This window comes from Myotis brandtii, unplaced genomic scaffold, assembly GCF_000412655.1.
Source record: "Myotis brandtii unplaced genomic scaffold, ASM41265v1 scaffold419, whole genome shotgun sequence".
In the NCBI taxonomy this organism is placed as follows: domain Eukaryota; kingdom Metazoa; phylum Chordata; class Mammalia; order Chiroptera; family Vespertilionidae; genus Myotis; species Myotis brandtii.
In genome coordinates this window covers 993,132-1,008,575 of record NW_005366075.1, presented here as the reverse complement: position 1 = coordinate 1,008,575, position 15,444 = coordinate 993,132, and the positions used below count along the sequence as shown (strand labels likewise).

At 50.9% G+C, this 15,444-nt stretch overlaps 1 protein-coding gene across 4 annotated transcripts in view; it reads left to right on the top strand.

The window, feature by feature from the left end:
• PTCH1 (patched 1) overlaps positions 1-15,444 on the top strand; it is a 67,631-nt gene that overhangs the window by 31,863 nt on the left and 20,324 nt on the right. For all 4 annotated transcript variants that reach the window (XM_005873741.2, XM_005873740.2, XM_014545689.1 and 1 more), the window contains 6 exons: positions 22-177; positions 814-912; positions 1,414-1,539; positions 8,095-8,213; positions 8,842-9,244; positions 9,954-10,263. In XM_005873741.2, coding sequence (XP_005873803.1) covers positions 22-177; positions 814-912; positions 1,414-1,539; positions 8,095-8,213; positions 8,842-9,244; positions 9,954-10,263 — 1,213 coding nt within the window. The remainder of the gene's footprint in view (positions 1-21; positions 178-813; positions 913-1,413; positions 1,540-8,094; positions 8,214-8,841; positions 9,245-9,953; positions 10,264-15,444) is intronic.

The following is a 15,444-nucleotide window of genomic DNA, read 5'->3' as shown; positions in this document are numbered from 1 at the left end:
CCTCCACGGTTCTGCTTGCAGCTTGCCTATGCCTGTTTAACCATGCTGCGCTGGGACTGCTCCAAGTCCCAGGGTGCCGTGGGGCTGGCTGGCGTCCTGTTGGTTGCACTGTCAGTGGCTGCAGGATTGGGCCTGTGCTCATTGATCGGGATTTCCTTTAATGCTGCAACAACTCAGGTACTAAAGGAGCCACCCATCGCTTTGTTGACCAACACCCCTCCCCAGGCCCCGGCCTCCTGTGTGTCCATGTCACCTAGAGGGTCTTTTCCGCTGGGACGCCACATCTCTCAGGGGAGCGTGCCCACGCCTCTGTGGGCGGGACCGCTGAATGGGCTTGGCGATTAGTAGAGATGTTTCCCTCATCGGTGGAATTCAGATCATTAGTAGAGCAATGGTTCTCAAACTTCAGTGGGCTCGTGAACACTGGACGGCTGGGTCCACCCAGCATTTCTGAGCCTGTTGGTTTGGGATGGGGGTGGAGAATCTGCATTTCCAACCAGTTCCCAACGATGCTGGTCCAGGGGTCATGTCCGGAGAGCCACTGCTTTAGATGAGTTACATTCCTTCTCATTTATTAACTTTAAAAAGATCATTGCGTGTGGCGCTTAGAATCAGAAACATGTAAGATCTAACGTGAGCCGAAACTGCTAGATGTCGGGGATTTAACTGTCAGATAAAGCGGAGCGCCTCCCCTTGAGGAACGCACGCTGCCCTTTGCCAGCTCTGGGGGGCGCTGGGACAGTGTTTGAAACAGCCCTGGAGCGGTCAGGCTTGAGCCTCCCTGTCTGACGCGCTGTCCTCGTTCCCGCGCAGGTCTTGCCATTTCTCGCTCTTGGCGTTGGTGTGGATGATGTGTTCCTGCTGGCCCACGCATTCAGTGAAACGGGGCAGAACAAAAGAATCCCTTTTGAGGTAAGAGAAAAACAAAGGAATAGGGCTGCGGGGGCAGCCACAGCCCCCCTGTTCCCGAGTATTTGACTTGGTTTTCCTCAGTCTGCCCCAGTAAGTAATGTAGTCCCAAGTCAGAGGACGCGTTACTGGCTCTACATAAGGAAGGTCAGCTGGAAGGACCCCAGGAAATATATTCCAAAGTGCATTTGTTTCTCTGAGGGTTTGTGGGGGGAAGGGGGTCACTTTGTCCCCACCACCTTTTAAACTGTATTAATTAAGTCATTACCTTGCAGCTTTGTGTTTTGGGTGGTAATAACATGGGCAGCACATGAGTGTGTGGATGGTACTGAAAATGCTCCAGTGCCCGTGTTGGGGGAAGCCAGGGGTCTCCCTGTGGGATTGCCGGAGGCAGCATTCTCAGTCACCATGGGTCTGATTTTGTATTTGAATTGTTCACGCAACCCCTGCTCTCAGGAAACCCTGCTCTGTGCAGCTCTCAGCACTGTGCTTTCTCGTCCTCAGGACAGGACCGGGGAGTGCCTCAAGCGCACGGGCGCCAGCGTGGCCCTCACATCCATCAGCAACGTCACCGCCTTCTTCATGGCTGCGTTGATCCCAATCCCTGCCCTGAGGGCCTTCTCCCTGCAGGTGAGTTCCCAGTGCTGAGCCTGTGAGTGTCGCCAAGCGGCTGCGGTCCCATTGCAGGCAGGGCCGTAGCCTGTCAGCACCTGGGACTCTTTCTCCTGGGCAGATGCTTCACGCTGATGTGCCTCTAAGGCAGTGGTTCTCAACCTTCCTAATGCCGCGACCCTTTAATACAGTTCCTCATGTTGTGGTGACCCCCAATTTCATCGTTACAAATTGAACATAATTAAAGCATAGTGATCCCCCAGGCCTCGTGCCTTCAGGAGTCACCCTTTGCATGGATAGCTAAACTGAAAGGCACCAGGGCCGCTCCCTGGGGGACGCCAGTGAGCCCCTGCTGCACGTGGGCAGGAGTCCCCACACCGGTCCTGGTCTGGCTGCGTCATGGCCTCCCTGCTGGAACGCCCCTCTGGGTTTCCACGCTTTCTCCCAAGCACGCCACCTTCCCTCCTGCTTCCCGTGGCACGGCCCAGCCCCAGGCCGCCGACGGAGCAGTCCTCGCTGACCGTAAAGATGGTGGCAGGGAGCCCAGCTAGGTGATCACTCAGAACTGAGTGGTTTTGGATGCCACTGTGTGAGAAGGCGTCGCCATTCTCTGCCTGCAGGAGGGTCTGTTGATGGGCCTTGCCACCTCCTCTCCTTAGTTAACTTCCACGGACTCTCCTGAACCCCTTTTCTCTTTCCCTTTGGCCCCCGGTTCCCCTCTTAGGCTGCCCGAGAAAACTCAAAATTCCTCTCCCTTCATGCAGAGCAGTTTGGCCCCCGCATTGTTCAGCTCTCTCCTTTCACACCTGAAGGCCATCAGGAACTTTTTTAAACCAAGAGCCAGCTTCTGTGAACTGTGAGCGTGGAGAGGTCTCCAGGCTGGGCCAGGGCTGCAGCCGTGCCACCCCCGGCTCCGCTCGCGCTGGCTCTGTGGGAAACTCCCAGGAATCCTGCCGTCTCCCCGGACGGAGGAAGAGGCTGCTTGGCCACTCGGTCTTCCTAACCCGAAGTGACTTAGTGTGTGATAGCTCACGGGTATTCTTCAAGTTTTGGGAGCTACATTTACTTTTTTTTTACCATCACCATTTATCCCCTCTATCAGCTTTTCCAAAACAGATGGAAGGAGCGATGGCTTTCCCTTCGTTTCCTTGGCCACTCGGTCTTCCTAACCCGAAGTGACTTAGCGTGTGATAGCTCAAGGGTATTCTTCAAGTTTTGGGAGCTACATTTACATTTTTTTTTTACCATCACCATTTATCCCCTCTATAAGCTTTTCCAAAACAGATGGAAGGAGTGATGGCTTTCCTTTCGTTTCTTTATTTCTTTTTCCTTTACAGTATGATGTGTGACTCATGAGATGGCCAGGTTTTTAAAGGAAGCGGCTTCTGATGTCACTTTCAAACTGTCTTTATACCCCACTCATTTATACTGCTTTCCTGCCTTCAGTCGCCAGAAGGTTCTAAGGATGGGTGACCGTTTACATTTTTATTAACATGATTAGCTCTTTTTTAGTCTTCATATTTGAATTTCATTTCACTAATTACTGACTTAGCAGCTGAGGACTCTCCCGTGTTTGGGACCCTGGATTTGTCTGATATTTAGTGTTAGATATAACATGAAAAGAGATGCCGTGCCGGTCACTGTGACCACCAGCTCCCAAAAGCAAAAAGATTTAAAACAACAAAAAAGGTTTCCTTTGTTATAAACATGTAGAGAAATAGTCAGCGAGGACATGGATCAAGTTAACCTGAGACTGGGATGGAGGCTCAGGACAAAGAAAACACCTCTCAGTGACGTGGGAGGGAAGGAGCTGCTGCTGGTGCGGGGCCAGGGGCCACGGGGCTGTGGACCGCCCCCTGCACAGGCGGCCTCCATGCACCTCCCTCTGCCTATGGCCGGCCGCCTGCACACACATGCCCCCTGCACAGGCGGCCTCCACACAGCTCCCTCTGCCTATGGACAGCCCCCTGCACTGGCATGCCCCCTGCACTGGCGTGCCCCCTACACACCCGGCCTCTGCGCAGCTCCCTGTGCCGCCGCTCTGGCTTTCCGTGCAGCAGATTCTAGAACTGAGAAGTTCTAGAGTCTTCTAGTCGCGGGACCCTCTCTCCCGCCGCTCCTTCCTGCTCCCTTTCCCTCGCTGCTCTTCAACTGCTCTGCCTCACGCCCCTGCTGCCTCCTTGTCCTCTCTCATGTTCTCTTCTCCTCTCTCAGTACACTGGTGACTCATCAAGGCACACTCTCCTTTAATGGTGCCCTCTGGTGTGCTGGTCTGACACGCTACCTGAGTTTCCCTAACGTCTTTTAGAAAAGCCAGTACGCTAAGTGCTTCCAAGGTAAGCCCCTGCCGGAGGCGGAACGAATGCTGTCGGGTTTGCGTTTCTGTTCCCCGGCACTTGCAGTGTCACCTTAGAAAATGGCATCTGCAGCGTCCAGGAGTCCTCGTGTAGGAAAGAGTGGCTGCCCAGGATGCGGGCTCATTCTCTGTCAAACAAAATTTTTAAAAAAGAAGAAAATGTAAGAAAAGACAGAGGCTGCGCCCTGCGTTTTGCAGTACTCACTCATCCGAGTCTTTAACTCTAATGCTGGTGCCCTTTGAAATGTGTCGACATTCGAAGTGGACCGTTCGGCGTGCTTCTCTCCCCTCAGGGAGCTGTGTGCCGCTGTGACTCTGGGCATCCATTTGTGTTGATGTTTTCAGGTGCTACCGACTAAGCATCTAAAGGGAGAGACCCAGAGAGGTTCTGTCCAATAAAGCACCCATGGTCACTTGGGAGTTTTCCCTGTGCGACTTTTCCCGTTTTGTAGCTTTACCAGAATCTATGGAATTTTTCCCCCGAAGAAGCTGTCTCACACCTCCGTGCCTATCTCCACCCATCTGTCCGAATGCCACCTCTATACCAGGAGGCAGGGGCGCCCGCTGCAAGCCTTTGGGAACCAGAGCCCTGCACTGGGCTTTGCTGGTAACTGAGTGGTGTTTCTTCCTCCATGGGACTCCCGGGAGAGAATGCCGTATTGTTCCAAGTGGTCCCGGGTGGAGACGAGGGCCCCTCTAGGCCGGGCCTGTTGGTCTCTGTGCTCTGCCCGGGCCTCAGCGGGGCCGCCGTAGGCGCTTTGCAGGGACATTGCCTTTCAGCACAGTTAGAATCGGTGGACAGTGCACGGTACTCCCCAGCACCTTTTCAGAATTGCTTGCAGTTTCTTAACCTCACCTTGGCTCCAGCAGGGACACTTCTCCTTTACTGAGGAGCCCTTGATGTTGGCTTTTACTGTCCTGGTGCCCTTGAGGGGGTGTTGAAGTTCTGTTAGTTTCTCACCAGACAATGTACTCCCTGGATATGTAATAAGCCATTTGGGTTTCTTCTCTCATTGCGCTATTTCCACCAAGAGACAGGAGGATGCTGGACAGATTTCCTCATTGAATGAGGCTGGTGTCCTATACATTCCCCAGCCCCTCCGGAAGGTACCAGTGTTGCTCCGGCTGCACCCCTGGGCCACGTGTGTGCCTGCGTGGCTTATCCTTTCACAGTCTCGGCTCTTGTCCTTAGGAACTTTTGTTCAAACCGAGTCACCCAGAGTTTGTTGTCTACATTGTACTCCTGAATTCTAAAAATAACTGTAATCAGCCCTAACCGGTTTGGCTCAGTGGATAGAGCATCGGCCTGGAGACTGAAGGGTCCCAGGTTCGATTCTGGTCAAGGGCATGTACCTTGGTTGCGGGCACATCCCCAGTGGGGAGTGTGCAGGAGGCAGCCTGTCGATGTTTCTAACTCTCTATCCCTCTCCCTTCCTCCCTGTAGAAAATCAAGAAAATATATTTTAAAAAATAAAAAATAAAAATAACTGTAATCAAAAGAAAAGCTGAAAGGACTCCACCCCCAGCATTGAGTTCTCCTAGAAAATCCTAGAACAGCGGTTCTCAACCTGTGGGTCGAAACCCCTTTGGGGGTCGAACGACCCTTTCACAGGGGTCGCCTAAATACATCCTGCATATCAGATATTTACATTACGATTCATAACAGCAAAATTACAGTTATGAAGTAGCAACGAAAATAATTTTATGGTTGGGGGTCACCACAACATGAGGAACTGTATTAAAGGGTCGCGGCATTAGGAAGGTTGAGAACCACTGGCCTAGAGACTCAGACCCATTCTTCCCAACATCCCTCTTCTCTGATGGGTCGGCGTTCTCCCCACTCCACGTCCCTCCCCTCAGGAGGGGACCAGATCTGACAGGAACCCCCAGGTCTCAGTTGGGCAGAGGGCGGAGGCATCGAGCCTGCGTTTGAATCCGATTGACTGGGTAACCTCCGTCAGGTGACCTTCCTCTGCATCACCAAGTCTTCACTGGGGGAGGCAAGCTCTGCTGATGTCTGCCCCCTGGTTGCTGCAGGAACCCATGAATCATGTGTAACGACCTGACCTCCCATGGCTCCTGCTTTCTCCTTCCTCTTCCCTAGTAGAGTCTTAGCCTCCAGTGCTGAACGGCTGCACAGCATGTCCCTCTCAGATTTCGCCCTTCGGATTTCCTCCATGCGGCACCTCCTTCCTCGGGGTTGTGCCAGCGGCCTTTTTTGTCCTATGTGTCCCTGGAAATGGTTCCTTGACCGCCATTCCAGCCCACCTGCGTGCTCTCTCCCTGCCCTGAGCCGCTGTGGAGCCCTGCTTCTGCTTTATGACACCCGTCAGCCTAGAGTGTAATTGGTGGAAAGGGTGGTGTCGGGCCCTGAGAGCAGGATTTTGTCTGACTCACCAATGCATCTGCAGCACCCAGCGCAATGCCCTGCCTTTTCTCTCCAAAGTACTGATCCCTTAGGGCAGTGGTTCTCAACCTTCCTAATGCCGCGACCCTTTAATACAGTTCCTCATGTTGTGGTGACCCCCAACCATAAAATTATTTTCGTTGCTACTTCATAACTGTAATTTTGCTACTGTTATGAATCGTAATGTAAATATCTGATATGCAGGATGTATTTTCATTGTTACAAATTGAACATAATTAAAGCATAGTGATTAATCACAAAAACAATATGTAATTATATATGTGTTTTCCCATGGTCTTAGGCGACCCCTGTGAAAGGGTCGTTCGACCCCCAAGGGGGTCGCGACCCACAGGTTGAGAACCGCTGCCTTAGGGGGTTCCTCCAGTCAAAATAGTGACTTGCTTACTAACATGAGCCTCACCGGCAGGGCTCATGGTTCCTTACACAGGTGAGCGTGGCCACTTAGCACTTATTCTGAGTTGAAGAGGAATCTTCACGGGGGACTAAGGAGAGGGGCCCGGTCATGTTCAGAAGGAGCCCCTTGGTGACTTCCTGGTTTTGTAGGCCTGACAGGAATGCAGTACTGAAAGGCATCCCTCCGGAATAGGGTTTGCAGTTTCACGTTGAGCGTGAATTCAGATGACTGTCCAAGCCCTTGGTGCAGTTCTTGTGCTTTTGCTGGGTGTCAGTTTTCTTCCCTCACCCTCAGATGTGTGCCCAGTTGGAGAAGGGTTTAGAACTAAGCAGTTCTTTGAACAAAACCTCACAAGAGGGTATAATTGTCCAAAAACTTGCTGATGATTTCTGGGTTGCTTAGCACGCGAGTTGCATTTTCTGGCTGTGCTGCTGCTCGCCGGCCTTTCTGAGCGGGGAGCGCGCTCAGCCGTCCCCGTCCTCCGCTGGCTGCCTCCGGGAACAGCCCGGGTGTGATTTTGACGAGGTCAGCAGGAGACTTGCCGGAGCACTGCAGCCTGTACCCCGTGTTTATCCTGGGTGGTGGGGTGACTGAATCTGCACTCCTTACCCTGCACACTGTAATCACACATGGAATCTTCCTGCTTCACTCTCCTTGGCCTCTTCTGTCCCCGCTCTCACCCACAGGCGGCGGCAGGGCGATTCGGAATGTGCCTATTAAACACCTCAGGGGACGCGTTTGAAATTTTATTTCATGTTTTAAAGGTGCCATTTTGATAGACTCGATCCATCTTGTATATACACTTTCTAAGCATAAAATCGGCTGCGTGAACTCCTAGAAACATTGTGAGAGGGAAGTGTTCCCTTTTGTTTTAAATTAAAACGTCTCAGGCATCTTCTCTGTTCTGCCTTCTGGTCCAGTTAGGTCGCTAGCAAGAGGCCAGTCTATTCCTGTGTCTGTGCCGTACAGGTTCATGGGATTATGCGCAATGGCAAGGACCAGGGTGATGGGGCCTCGTCCAATCACATGGTCTCTTAATGATGAGAGAGCAGCAGAGTGCTGAGAAACTTGAACATCTACTTTAGGTTTAAACTCTTCAGTAGGAAAGGGGAAAGAAAGTTGTTTAAAACATCTTTATTGCCAGCCCTGGTCAGAGTGTTGTCCCAGTAGGCCAAGGTTGCAGGTTTGACCCCCAGTCAGGGCACATACAAGAATTAACCAATGAAAGCATATATAAGTGGAACAACAAATCCATGTTTCTCCCCTCTCTCTCTTAAAAAAAAAAATAATAATAATAATTAAATAAATAAATAAAATAGGACATCTTTATTTTCAAAGCAGTCCTTTGCCTGGGAGGAGACCTGTTGGTAACATCTCCATTTTCCTCCTGCTCAGGCGGCCGTGGTGGTAGTCTTCAATTTCGCCATGGTTCTGCTCATCTTCCCTGCGATCCTCAGCATGGATCTGTACCGGCGCGAGGACCGCAGACTGGACATTTTCTGCTGTTTTACAAGGTACATGCCCTAGCTGCAGGGCCCTTATTGTGGGGTACAGAGTGGTAGTGCTTATCGTCTGTGGACTTGGATGGGTGGGTGGCGGGGGAGTGGCGCTAGTCGACGGGGGCGCTGCCTTGGGGAGATAGCAGAACCCCTGGGGTTCTCTGCCTCTCTGACCACATTCTCACAGCCCTGAGGTTGTGATACGATGATTTATTTCTATCATGAACCAATGTTGCTCATTGTTGGGAGTGTGTCATATCTCGATGGATTAGGGCAGAACAAAGGTTGAAAACCACACATCTGGAAAAAGGATAGCCTTTGGGGTGTTTTTCTTTGTAAGGAGTTATGACTGGAAGGGGTTCAGGGGCTTCGACTTGATTTTCTGAGCCAGATTCAAGATCAGCCTCCCTTTGGCCTCCTTCGACTGACTCCTGTCTGTGTCCAGACCGAGCAGGTGGGCAGCATGGGGGAGCTCCCCCGTGTGCCCTCTCCCTGAGTCAGAGCTGTGCGGAGCGGGCAGCGTGGGGGAGCTCCACCGTGTGCCTCTCTCCTGAGTCAGAGCTGTGCGGAGCGGGTGTACTCATCATCAGCAGGAACAAGAGCCGTTTCAGCGGCCACTGCAGCACGTTTTCCCCTCTTGCAGCCCCTGTGTCAGCAGAGTGATCCAGGTCGAGCCTCAGGCCTACACGGAGACGCACGACGGCCCCCGCTCCAGCCCCCCGCCTCCCTACAGCAGCCACAGCTTCGCCCACGAGACACAGATCACCATGCAGTCCACGGTGCAGCTCCGCACGGAGTACGACCCCCACACGCACGTGTACTACACGACGGCCGAGCCGCTCTCCGAGATCTCCGTGCAGCCCGTCACCCTGACGCAGGACACGCTCGGCGGCCAGAGCCCCGAGAGCACCAGCTCCACGCGGGACCTGCTCTCCCAGTTCTCCGACTCCAGCCTCCACTGCCTCGAGCCCCCTTGTACCAAGTGGACGCTCTCATCGTTTGCCGAGAAACACTATGCTCCTTTCCTCTTGAAACCCAAAGCCAAGGTACCCTACCCAAACAGAAGGCTCTTCCTGTCCTCAGGAAGTGGCAGAGCGGGCTCCTTGGGAATTCCCTGGATTCCAGGCCTGGTGGGGAGCTGGTCCACTGACCCCCTGGGCCATTTCCATGAACTCACCTTCTCCAGCAGCGGTTCTCAACCTGTGGGTCGTGACCCCTTTGGGGGTCGAACGACCCTTTCACAGGGGTCACCTAAGACCATCGGAAAACACATATGTAATTACATATTGTTTTTGTGATTAATCACTATGCTTTAATTATGTTCAATTTGTAACAATGAAAATACATCCTGCATATCAGATATTTACATTATGATTCATAACAGTAGCAAAATTACAGTTATGAAGTAGCAACGAAAATAATTTTATGGTTGGGGGTCACCAAAGCATGAGGAACTGTATTAAAGGGTCGCGGCATTAGGAAGGTTGAGAACCACTGTTCTACAGGATCTGTAGCAACGGTGTCTGTGAATTTAGATCAGCTCCTCACATATTGAACATTTCCTCTTTGTGAAAAATGGGATTGCTCTGACTTTATGTTTTCCCCTCTGGGAGAATGACCCCTCCCCCCACCCCCCAGCTCCGACCCCCATGCTGCATCAGGGCCCGTGTGATGGTGAAGGTGGGAGAGCTTGTTTGTGGTGGGAGAGTCCGCTCCGTCCCTGGGGTCTGACCCGCGCCTCGTCCTCTGCTGCAGGTGGTGGTGATCTTCCTTTTCCTGGGCCTGCTGGGGCTCAGCCTGTACGGGACCACCCGCGTGCGCGACGGCCTGGACCTGACCGACATCGTGCCCCGGGAAACCAGAGAGTACGACTTCATTGCCGCACAGTTCAAGTACTTCTCCTTCTACAACATGTACATCGTCACCCAGAAAGCAGACTACCCGAACATCCAGCACTTGCTGTACGACCTTCACAGGAGCTTCAGCACGGTGAAGTACGTCATGCTGGAAGAAAACAGGCAGCTTCCCAAGATGTGGCTGCACTACTTCCGAGACTGGCTGCAAGGTGAGGGCTGCTGGGGCGCTCATCCTCTCCACGGCGGGCCTGGGCGCTCAGCTTCCCCAACTTCCTTTTGTTCCCTGTATCACAGTGTTAGATTAGAACGTAACACTGACATGTTTCGTTGACTTCTGGGTGTTGCTTGTTCTTATGTAGACCGTTTCTGGGGAGGCCCCCCCAAAGCTGGCCTTTACCTATAAAACAACGCAAATGGTTCGTGGGGTGACGCCGGCACTTCTGTGAGAATTTATGAGCGCACATTAGGAGACGGGAGCTGGCTGCTTCTGGTGTCCTTTTTGGGGGGATGGTGGGTGGTTTGGGTGACCAGGTCTAAAGGAAGTGTTGGTGGAATTTCTAGGCTGACTCACTGCCAAAGCAGAGCTTCCTACACCCACAGATTGTGCATCTTTGGTGAATGTAATTTAAAACTCCATATTTTGACCATCTTTTGATTTGGCATAAAATGCCATGAAGAAACCTTATAAATGCTTAATCACATCTCACAGTATTTCATAAATAATCAAGTTCTGCTTGAAAATGTCTTTTAACCCTAGCCGGTTTGGCTCAGTGGATAGAGCGTCGTTCTGCAGACAGAAGGGTCCTGAGTTCGATTCTGGTCAAAGGCACGTACCTCGGTTGCAGGTTCCCCCCCAGCCCAGGCCCTGGTCAGGGCGTGTGCAGGAAGCAACCAATCGATGAGTTTCTCTCACATCCGTGTTTCTCTCTGTCTTTCCTTCTCTCTTCCACTCTCCCTAAAAATCAATGGGCAAATATCCTCAAGTGAGGATTAAAAAAGAAATAAAATGCCTTTTACAGCTTCTAATCTTGCTCTTAGAAACATCTCTAGGAAATAGTTGTCAACTGGAGAAAAAAAAAAGATCTAGATTTACTCCTCACTGCTGACTGAATGTGAATGAATGTATTCAGTGATTCCAAGAACATCTGTTCATTTATTCTGTGTTGACGCATGGAAAGTGGAGAATCAAGATAATTATCCACACGATTCCAGCAAAAATGCTGTTACTGAAACACCCAAATAATTATGGCCCCCAACACTTTTGGCTTAAATTATCCAAGTGATTGTCTTAATTTCCCCCTTAATTAGACTTGTTTAAACACAGATTTAAGTGCCTTTTTGGGTCTTAAGTCAATATACTTGTGTGTAGAGCGTAAGCAGCCCGTTTCCCTGTGAGTTTGCATGAAATGGTAAACAACTCTCGTTTAATTGAAAATGGTTCAATACGGTTTCTGGCTTTGACTTGTGTTCCTAGAATTTTGTTCATGACATGTGCCCCAGATTTGACCTCTTCGTTGAGGAAGGCAAAGAAAATTGCATGATATCTATAGAATTTTTTAACGTGCTCGTGAGATTAATTTTAATTTGTTTCCAGTCTTATTTTTCGCTGTAGTTTGGGAAGCACTGATTTTTAGATAATGAGTCAAAAGAGGACTAGACAGTGGAGAGATTCCCTGCTTTTCATTCCACATTCACTCACCCCCACCCACATTGGCCAAAGACATGTAAATAACTTGCCACTAATGACAAAGGGGTCTGCAGTGCGGCCTGTGTCTGAGCGGAGAAGGGTTTTGTAGGATTGATTTCAGGGTCTCCAGCCAATCCTCTGGGTGCTCCATGTGGCACGTGAGGCGGAGTTTGGGGAGGGGCGGGAGGTATTGTGTCCAGGCATCGTGAGGGCTAACCTTTGCATAATGTATTGTGAATTATTTCTCTGCTTTCATACCTTTACGGACCTAAAGCAGTTGGACTTGAGAATCTTTTTTAAAAGTGCGTTGGAATCATGTTTTGGTTGCTAAGTGAGCTGCATCCCCCTAGACCAGTGGTTGGCAAACTGTGGCTCGAGAGCCACATGCAGCTCTTTGGCCCCTTGAGTGTGGCTCTTCCTAAGCCTTAGGAATACCCCAATGACCTACTTCTCATTTGAGTTCCAGAACCAGAGGCTACAGGTTATATAAAATTCTTCAAAATGTATTAGAACTACTTCCTAGATGGTAAAACCAATACCCTAACCCGTGGTCAGCAAACTGCGGCTCGCGAGCCACATGCAGCTCTTTGGCCCCTTGAGTGTGGCTCTTCCACAAAATACCGGCTCCTCCACAAAATACTGACTTCTGCGCATGGGCCATGAAGTTTCAATCGCACTGTACATGTGCGCCCACACGTGGTATTTTGTGGAAGAGCCACACTCAAGGGGCCAAAGAGCTGCATGTGGCTCGCGAACTCCGGTTTGCCGACCACGGCCCTAGACCACGTGAGATCCATTTAATGCTCCCAAGTCAGGGTCCCAGGAGCCTTAGAACTAACTCTGCAGCCAACTGTCAGGAGTCCAGCAGAGCCCTGGACACAGAACGGCCGGACACTGGCCCGTGGGCTGCCTAGAGGCACTGCTGGCCCATCCAGGGGTTGATTGGTCTTTGAACATGTCCTGCAGGAAGCAGTTATCCTTGAAGCAGCTTTCCTTCACAACATTGTGTGTGGCAGTGAAGTGATGGAACCTTCATTGGTTGTTAATGGAGTTATCATTGAAAACCGTGTCATCCCACTGGTCTTTATCAATATTTCAATAGTGAGGGGGGGTGGATTCATAAAAATACAAAATAGCAATATAGAAACGGTCCCACATGTCATCCCTGAACACACCTGCAAATAAGGGAAAGTTGGAGATAAAAATCACAGTGTGTATCATATACAAATGGTTTTGCTTATATTTCACGGCGAATTATGCAAGTAAAATGTAACTGAATATCTTCTTTTTAGAGCCCCATATCAAAGAAAAGTTCTGAGCAATTGGGATCATTAGCTCAGAACTTTTCACCAGGAAATAATTAGTACGAAGTATATAAAATGAGAAACGTTCTAGCTAAAACTTTTCATGTTTTGCAGTAAAATGCCAGTTTTTTCTGCTGCGTGCCTGTGTTGGAATATAAAATGTTGTCCAAGGGGCAGTGGAAGCAAGTTTTTGTCCCTTGTTTTGTGTCCAGAATTGTGAATTGTGAGTGTGCACCTAGGCCAAGCGTTGTTACTTGAGCTTTTGATAATTAGTCAGAAACTAATATACTGATTCCAAGGACTTAACTTTCCCATAAAGGCAGTGGCTGTTTCTCGTTCATCTCTGCATTCCAAGTAGAGTGGATGCCGGGTGGCGGCCAGGCAGCGTGGCTGAGGAGTTGAACTTGAGTGGCCAGCAGGGTCATCCTCCCCAAATCGGGTCTTTCTTCCCTTGTTTCCCTCTGGGGTGTTCCAGGAGTCTTAGTGCATCAGTGTCTTTAAACTGCCCTCGGAGTGTTGGTACCCCATTTGCCACCAGATGTTGTCGGTGCCCATGTTAACTCTACTCATCTTATTTGTGTTTTCAGCAAATCCTTCCTGGGCACCATCGTGTGCTTTGGGCAATTTAGAGCATCAGTGGTTCAAGCCAACTCTGGAGGCAGGCTGCCAGGCCCAGAGCTTAGCTCCAACACTTGCTGGAGGCTTCCTCACGTAGTTTTACCTTCCCAGGCCTCAGTCTCCTCATCTGTAAAGTGGTTCTAAATAGGGACATCTCACCAGGCTGTTGCAGCAATTAAACTAGGATTTATTAGCAGGTCCAGAGAGAGAGGGTTAAAGTGCCATACAGGCATGAAGGGGTGAAAATTCTATTATGGTGCGGAAAACAGATCCAGCCTCTCTGGGGGTGGGGGGGTGGGGTGTTTTTCCTTTCCTGTTTATTTTTTTCAAAACCAGAAAAAAAGGCTTGAGGTAATAAAATAACATCTGTGCAGTGCAGGTTGTTGTGTGCGTGCCCTGCCGTGAAAACAGTCGGTGTGAGCGTTGGGGGCCGCCACCCGGTGGTCTCGCCGCCGACTGCTCCTCCACTCTGGCCCTAACAGGGCCTTCTTCCCCCACTGCGCCCACAGGCCTCATCCCCAAGTTGTTTGTATAAAAACAATGCCCGCAGCAACATCGGAAGGAAGGTGTAGTTAAAGAGAGACACAGACCCCCCAGTCGGCACATTTCAAACTCCAGGAGCTTAACCATTTGAGCACTAATGGAGCCCACTTTTTGGGGGTGCCTTTGAAGTCATTCAGAGCATGTCGAGAAATGAAATAAGCCCTTGTCCTTCTTACTGGCCACGTCTAACCCATGCATGTACAGCTTGTTCAAAAGATGTGGTTTCCTGAGCTGCTGGCGCTCAGAGCTCTACTTGGGAGGTGATTTGGGGAGAGCAGGGCGATGGCAAGGGGGTGGGGGTGTCGGAGGAGAATGCGTGCACCCTGGGATGGCCCAGACCCCAGGCCGGGTCAACAGGGCCCTGTTTTCTCTTCCAACATGCTTATCTCTTTACAGCTGTGGCCAAGCCGCCAGGTCTGTAGTGATGGTTTTGATTACAGAGGCCAGCGCAGCTGTGTGTGGTGGGCTCGCCCATCCCCCAGACCCAGACCGCTCCTTCCTCCCTCCCTGGGCTTGCGGTTTGTCATCTGTTCTCGCAGAGCCCCTTGTATTGGCCTGTGGCTTCCTGTTCTCAATCTGATCCAAATTTCCCCTGTGAGGTATTTCCCCGCGCACACGCGCGCACCGCTCCCCGCCTGCTCTCCTCCACACCCTCTCCTGAGGAAGGTGGCAAAGAGGAAGAGAACAGTCGAGAGTGAATAGGTGTTGGCTGTGATCTTTACACAACCTGGCAGCCGATCCCACAGCTTGTGTTAGCTCCACAAGTCGAACAGATGGAACAAATTGACAGAATCGTGTTCACTCACCCTGAGCTCGGAGCAGCTGAGTTGCTGTTTGAAGTTGGGAGTTTGAATGTGTCTCTCCCCCTCCCAGTGGAATTTCTGGTTGCATTGAAGAGCCCGTGGCTCGGCCAGACAGTGGCATGAAACGGTTAATGAGCCCGCTGTCTTCCTCCTCTCCTCGTGCTCCTGCCCTCCCTCCCTCCTTCTCTCCATCCCTCCCTCCCTCCCTCCTTTTGGAATAAGTCATGGAGGAAAAGGAGTTCTTTTTTTTAAAGGTAAAACATGTATATTTATTCCTTAGAAGTGAACATTTCCCCCTTTGGACCTTAAAAGCGACAGTTATTAGCAACCTGAAGTTCACTCATGAAAAGCCTGATATTATTTGAATGTGAAGTTGAGCACAAGTAGAGCACAGAACGTTCTGGGTCCTTGCCCCACACCGCCCTGCCCTGCTCC